The 7,657-nt window shown below is 37.9% G+C and overlaps 1 protein-coding gene across 3 annotated transcripts; it reads right to left on the reverse strand.

Moving 5' to 3' along the window:
• Positions 1 to 461: 461 nt before the first annotated feature.
• LOC308375394 (uncharacterized protein) lies at positions 462 to 7,657 on the reverse strand. Of its 3 annotated transcripts, none has more exons than XM_080851524.1 (11): positions 6,335 to 7,657; positions 5,559 to 5,831; positions 4,895 to 5,161; positions 4,413 to 4,655; positions 3,997 to 4,104; positions 3,836 to 3,860; positions 3,578 to 3,750; positions 1,916 to 1,969; positions 1,765 to 1,815; positions 1,325 to 1,407; positions 462 to 1,094 (listed from the first exon to the last, which is right to left on the reverse strand). In XM_080851524.1, exons 1-10 carry the CDS (start codon positions 6,624 to 6,626, stop codon positions 1,346 to 1,348), a joined length of 1,548 nt encoding a protein of 515 aa, XP_080707650.1. In that variant the 5' UTR covers positions 6,627 to 7,657; the 3' UTR covers positions 462 to 1,094; positions 1,325 to 1,345. The 3 variants fall into 3 exon arrangements, with proteins under 3 accessions (XP_080707650.1, XP_080707649.1, XP_080707651.1); XM_080851523.1 differs by having other exon boundaries at positions 4,389 to 4,655; XM_080851525.1 differs by lacking the exons at positions 462 to 1,094; positions 1,325 to 1,407; positions 1,765 to 1,815; positions 1,916 to 1,969; positions 3,836 to 3,860 and having other exon boundaries at positions 3,614 to 3,803; positions 4,389 to 4,655.

Below are 7,657 nucleotides of genomic sequence, written 5' to 3' on the forward strand. Positions count from 1 at the left end.
TATATCTAGTTGTAATTGTGCTTTTATTTGGACATAGGTCAGAATGTAAGCATTTCTGGTAAGAGAAAGAGATTGTCCTGAGGGAAGGTGTGAAAGTGTCACCAAATGGCTCATAGACTTGTTGTGTCTCTGAGTCCCATGAACAGGGAACACCGCTTGTTCTCAGAGGGGTTTAACTGCTCTTCAATGGATAATATAGATCATCAGGTGAAGCTCTGAGTGGTAGTCACAGTCAATATGATAAAACAACATTGTTTTCCACTAACAGGGACTATTGACGTCTTGCCTACCCCAGGTCAGAGAAGCACAAGAGAGTATTAATGAATGAATTACTTTTATTTCCAATATACAAAATACATATATTATGAAAACAGAGAATCTGATGTAAATATGAATACAAAATGAATACAAATATACCATATGTGTAATAAACACAAGCATATTAGACAGTCATCCTGAAAAAGTAAGTATTTCAATGAATAAAAGTTTATAAACTGCATCAAGTTAAAAGAGTAATCAAATACAATCAAATACAGCTGTGACTCTCCTGGGCGTTATGGAAGTCCTAAGCCTTGGTAACCGGTAGATGGAGCTTTACGGATGTTATAGGATATCATCTAAAAGGAAAAGAGTTGAACTGCCTCCAAAATACCTGATATGATACATCTACAGACGATAAAGTGAACTTGTAAAAATGCATTCAAATAAAAAGGGTGTTATGATGTTGATCAATATGTAAATATTTACAGTAATACAGAAGCTAATTGGCTGTCACCTAGCATATTTTATGAGAGTTGAACACAGCCTTTCACAGTCTTAAGACAACTCAAATTAAGGATTGAATAGGCCATTGTCATTTATCTGACCTTTGCTAAACATATTCAAAGATGTACGTATGTGGCTGTTTACATTTACAATCTACACATTTGAGGAAATGGCATTGGCACGTTAAGAGCATGAATGCTCTATTTCAAATAGATACTCAAAGGCATGAAACTCAAAAATAGAACCGAAAAACAGCCGTGACTCTTGGACGTTTGGGAAGTCCTAAGCCTTGGTAACCGGTCCATGAGGCTTTATGGATGTTATATCATCTAAAAGGTGGAAAATAGAGTTTTATTGCCTCCAAAATAACTGATATAATGTACATAATACACACACTGCTTTTATACTTCCTCATTCACCAAATACCAATAGTGAAGTGGTGATATGCATCGCACAACTTCCAGATATTAATTTAGTTCATGCATTGCACAACTATTCATTTTGTTCAGGCATCACACAACTATTCATTTTGTTCAGGCCCACAGTGTCCAGCTCTTACCTCTCCCTTTCTTTTCCTCAGTTACACATGTTCCTCTGCTCTAGTGTCGGAGGGAACCACATCCTCATATCCTTCCTCATCATCTAGAGAAGAAGACAGAAGTTAGGAGGATTGTCTTCATACTCTCCACATCTACTCCACATCTACTCCACATCTACTCCACATCTACTCTTTGTACAGAGTGTACAGAGTAGTTCTACTTATTTAGTATAATGTTTGTAAGATTATCAATGTCAGGTCCATAACACATAACAACAATAATCACTTTTGAAATATTATATGCATTTTCATTATCCAAACTGGTTATGAAACAATACTCAATTAACTACTTAACTCTTAAAAACTAAAGTCAGCACTAATAATGTATCAGTACCAGTAGTTTGTCAGTGTGAATGCTTCTGCAGATGGAAGATGGATGTTTAGTTGAACAATATGCATACCTTCTTGAGAGTCATTTGATGATTTAATTTTTTCATAGACATCTGAAGCACCTGTCTCAGATATAAATGGGTGATAAAAATGAGCCCATAATACAGTGCATAAAGAGTTAAATTAATCTGTCCAGATATTTCAGAATATGAACACACTGACCTCTCTGCAGTGGCATATATAGGGGGGTGATGGTGTCATACACATCTGTACTTCCTATGGGGAGAAATAGATTCAAATGGTTACAATGAGAGAGATTCATTCCTATAACTAAGATATGCCAGTAACCACACCTCATCTCACCATCCTGTGACAACTGACCATCCCATAATTTTAGTTTGCCATAATTGTTCTAACAAGGACGTCTCTGATAAGTAAGAAACCCTATACATTATCATATATAACACACACACCATACACAGTACCAAAAGAGTCAATCTTACTGTTCATTATCATATATAACACACACACCATACACAGTACCAAAAGAGTCAATCTTACTGTTCATTATCATATAACACACACACACCATACACAGTACCAAAAGAGTCAATCTTACTGTTCATTATCATATATAACACACACACCATACACAGTACCAAAAGAATCAATCTTACTGTTCATTATCATATAACACACACACACCATACACAGTACCAAAAGAGTCAATCTTACTGTTCATTATCATATATAACACACACACCATATACAGTACCAAAAGAGTCAATCTTACTGTTCTATACATTATCATATATAACACACACACACACACACCATACACAGTACCAAAAGAGTCAATCTTACTGTTCATTATCATATATAACACACACACCACACACAGTACCAAAAGAGTCAATCTTACTGTTCATTATCATATATAACACACACACCATACACAGTACCAAAAGAGTCAATCTTACTGTTCATTATCATATATAACACACACACCACACACAGTACCAAAAGAGTCAATCTTACTGTTCATTATCATAACACACACACCATACACAGTACCAAAATAGTCAATCAACTGTTCATTATCATATATAACACACACACACCATACACAGTACCAAAAGAGTCAATCTTACTGTTCTATACATTATCATATATAACACACACACACACACACACCATACACAGTACCAAAAGAGTCAATCTTACTGTTCATTATCATATATAACACACACACACCACACACAGTACCAAAAGAGTCAATCTTACTGTTCATTATCATATATAACACACACACCATACACAGTACCAAAAGAGTCAATCTTACTGTTCATTATCATATATAACACACACACACCATACACAGTACCAAAAGAATCAATCTTACTGTTCATTATCATATATAACACACACACCATACACAGTACCAAAAGAATCAATCTTACTGTTCATTATCATATATAACACACACACACACACCATACACAGTACCAAAAGAATCAATCTTACTGTTCATTATCATATATAACACACACACACCATACGCAGTACCAAAAGAGTTAATCTTACTGTTCATTATCATATATAACACACACACCATACACAGTACCAAAAGAGTCAATCTTACTGTTCATTATCATATATAACACACACACACACCATACACAGTACCAAAAGAGTCAATCTTACTGTTCATTATCATATATAACACACACACCACACACAGTACCAAAAGAATCAATCTTACTGTTCATTATCATATATAACACACAGACAGACACCATACACAGTACCAAAAGAATCAATCTTACTGTTCATTATCATATATAACACACACACCATACACAGTACCAAAAGAGTCAATCTTACTGTTCTGCAGAGGAATATACTCTGACTCAGACCCCCCTCTTCCTGCAGACTGACTCTGGTCCTGGTCTGAAGTCTGATTGGTGCTCTGGCCCTGGTCTGAAGTCTGATTGGTGCTCTGGCCCTGGTCTGAAGTCTGATTGGTGCTCATCTGCTGCTGATGCTGCTGCTGGTCTCTACAGGGACACACAGATCTGTCTGTCATGTCTGACAAAGGGATGATGTGTGACTAATGAAGCCAATATGAAGAATGTTACTCACGTTGCTGCAGTGGTCAAACAAAAACCTTTAAACAAAAGCAACAAATGAAACTGGAAAGGTGTCATGACGAACAATCATATTTTCTATTCACCTTTTTCAGGACATTTGTAATTAGCTTATATGTTAGGTGAGACTAATTTATGTCACTGTTGTTGTTTTACCTGAGAGATATTTTGTTTGGTGCAGCCGGAAGACTGAAAGAGCTCCCACCAGGACCAAGGAGATTCCCATCACCGCTCTGACTGCGAACAGGATGAAGGAACCAGAATCTGCATGTGTAGAATGGAGAGAGAGTCACACACACACACACACACACACACACACACACACACACACACACACACACACACACACACACACACACACACACACACACACACACACACACACACACACACACACACACACACACACACACACACATACACTCACACACACTCACACACACAAACACACACACAATAATACAAAGTAAGAATAAGAATAATAACAATAACAATAACAATAACAATAACAATAACAATAATGATAATGAATCTTATTTCAAGTCAACCTTGAACTTTAACAGTTGCTTCACCGCTGATTTGAGATGATGTGGGTCTTTCTTCTCTCTCTCCCTTGCACCAGTACTTGCCGTTATGTGATTCAGTAACTTCTTTTAGAGTAAATGTGTCTCCCTCAAACACAGCATTGTTATCCCTGTCTTTATACCACTTATACACCCAGCCACTGAGAGACTCTATCACACACTTCAGAGTGACTGTCTCTCCAGTGAACACAGGACTCTGGGGCTCCACAGTCAGTGTAGCCAAAGGCAGGGCTGCAGAGGAACACATGGAGAGAAGAAGGAGCAAAGGACAATGAGTGTGTGAACTGTTCCATGTCTATCTGGATACAGGCATTGGACCCAACCTTGGTAACTAGACTAATAGTATTAAACATGTCCTTGTACTATTTCACAGCTGTGAGGCATGTTATGATGACTGATGTTGAGGTGCAACCTTTGAAATAAAACTGTATTGTAATATAACAATCATTATAATTCATCTTGCCATCTACCTTGAACTTTAACAGTTGTTTCACCGCTGATTTGAGATGATGTGGGTCTTTCTTCTCTCTCTCCCTTGCACCAGTACTTGCCGTTATGTGATTCAGTAACTTCTTTTAGAGTAAATGTGTCTCCCTCAAACACAGCATTGTTAACCCTGTCTTTATACCACTTATACACCCAGCCACTGAGAGACTCTATCACACACTTCAGAGTGACTGTCTCTCCAGTGAACACAGGACTCTGGGGCTCCACAGTCAGTGTAGCCAAAGGCAGGGCTGCAGAGGAACACATGGAGAGAAGAAGGAGCAAAGGATAATGAGTGTGTGAACTGTTCCATGTCTATCTGGATACAGGCATTGGGCCCAACCTTGGTAACTAGACTAATAGTATTAAACATGTCCTTGTACTATTTCACAGCTGTGAGGCATGTTATGATGACTGATGTTGAGGTGAAACATTTTAAATAAAACTGTATTGTAATATAACTATTTTGACCCTTCACATTTTAATTATCATTAATCTTGTAATCTCTATCTCTATCTATGAGGACTTGAGATGAAGCCACAGTTTTACTTTTTCTTTACCTCAGGGACAATATCCATATCATATTAAAATGTATAAATAAATAGATGAAATTATCATTTTAAATATCATCATTGTAGCTGTATTCACCTGTGACAGTGATAGAGACAGGGGCACTGAGCTGGGAAGTCCATGGACTAGATCTTCTCTCTCCTCCACATGAGTACTGGTACTGGCCAACATCAGCAGGGAGGGAGATGGTGATGGTTTGAGTTCGCCCAGAGTCAATGTGGCCACTACCTCTGTACCAGTCATACCGATCCCAGTCTGTGTACTCTGCTATGTCACACCTCAGAGTGACTTTATCTTCAGTGTAGTATGGACCCTGAGGAGGCTCTACAGACAGTGTAGCTGTGGGCAGAGCTGTGGAGGAAAACATCATTAACAGACAAAGATTCATTTACTGACTAACTCATACTGTGTTAGTAAAAAACCGCCTACAGCATATTTAACATTAATTAGTTATTTAGATTATCTATCGTAAAATATACATAATGGACCATATGACAGAAGGATCGTCATTAACTATACCTCTACCAACACTACCATGACCCTGAATGAATCAATCTTTCGTTACTCAAACTCCTCTTATTTAAAGGTTACAAATTAAAATATGATGAAAGCAAAACTACGATATCTACCCCTCTCTCTCTTTTTCTCTCTCTTTCTCTCTCTCTCTCTCTCACACACACACACACACACACACACTCAATGGTTACCTTTTATAACAATAATACTTTTTCTGCCTGGTTGTGATAACTTAACTTATCAAAACTAAACAAACTGTTAAAACACTTATGAACATGAGCGATTAAGTTAATAGATGTAATTATCATTTTAAATATCATCATTGTAGCTGTATTCACCTGTGACAGTGATAGAGACAGGGTCACTGCGCTGGGAAGTCATTGGTCTAGATCCTCTCTTTCCTCCACATGAGTACTGGTACTGGCCAACATCAGCAGGGAGGGAGATGGTGGTGGTTTGACTTGACCCAGAGTGAATCTTGTCACTACCTCTGAACCAGTAATACTCATCCCAGTCTGTGTACTCTGCTATGTCACACCTCAGAGTGACTTCATCTCCAGGGTAGTATGGACCCTGAGGAGGCTCTACAGACAGTGTAGCTGTGGGCAGAGCTGTGGAGGAAAACATCATGAACAGATCAAGATTAATTTACTGACTGACTCATACTGTGTGAGTAAAAGACCACTGATAACATATTTAACATGAATTAGTTGTATATATTAATTATTGTTAAATATATATAATGGACCATATGTATGGAAAGCCAAAAATGACATAATTAAAAATAAATACATATGTAAAAATGTGAGTCATAAATAAATAAAATGACTAAAAATGCACCAAAGAAAAGCATTAGAAAAAATATATCATGCAGTTATGTGAATGGAAATGGAAAATGAGTCCTTTTTATTTACTGTTACATTTATTTACGCTTACATTAATTCCCAAATACATTTCTTCCTCCTTTTATTTTTCTATTTATTTACACATTTTTTACCGTACTATTTCCCGTACCGTATTTATTTCTTCTCGCGCCTTTTTACATTTCTTTCTCCTACATTTACATTTCTGGCTGCATTTATTTCTGTATTCATTCTTGTCTCGGTATGCAAATGAGGTGGGCTATCATTGGCCAGCGCACCGTCTCTCTCACTGGTCGAGCTGCTTACCCCAGTATCCCCTAGCTCTGTATTCTTATAACCAAAGCTATGCAAGCTAACCAGCTAACTCACGTTAGTCACCTTCACACACACATATCACCTTCACACACACTGATCATACCCAAGCTGTCAACCTTAACGCATGAGGTTTATCGTTTTGCTTGCCATGGTTCAGTTAGTTTAGATAACGGAAGCTAAGCAGTGCACAGTTAGTTTAGCTAACGGAAGCTAACCAAGTTAAACAGTGCACCGTTAGTTTAGCTAACAGAAGCTAAGCAAGTTAACCACAACCAGTGCACATCAGCAGTTGAGATCCTTGTCCGCTCTCGTCAGCTCGGTTGTAACGTGAACTGCAGGACGTGATACATAGCTTTTGCAGAGCTTTGTCAACACAATCACTGTGTTCCGATTCTAAGAGAGCTCTCTTGACTCCCCCTCTTGACTCCTCGATGCCCCGACTCCTCGATGCCCTCAGTGGTGAGAGATCAAGAGACCGTTCAT

The sequence above is a fragment of the Sprattus sprattus genome (assembly GCF_963457725.1).
Source record: "Sprattus sprattus genome assembly, chromosome: 14".
Taxonomy (NCBI): domain Eukaryota; kingdom Metazoa; phylum Chordata; class Actinopteri; order Clupeiformes; family Clupeidae; genus Sprattus; species Sprattus sprattus.

Excerpts from the sequence above, each read along its gene's own strand:
- LOC308375394 (XM_080851523.1), bottom strand. The coding sequence starts at position 6,626 with ATGATGTTTTCCTCCACAGCTCTGCCCACAGCTACACTGTCTGTAGAG. Across the intron at positions 5,832-6,334 it reads TGTCTCTATCACTGTCACAG|CTCTGCCCACAGCTACACTG; the intron begins GTGAATACAGCT and ends TTTCCTCCACAG. Across the intron at positions 1,970-3,577 it reads GTATATTCCTCTGCAGAACA|GAAGTACAGATGTGTATGAC; the intron begins GTAAGATTGACT and ends TTCTCCCCATAG.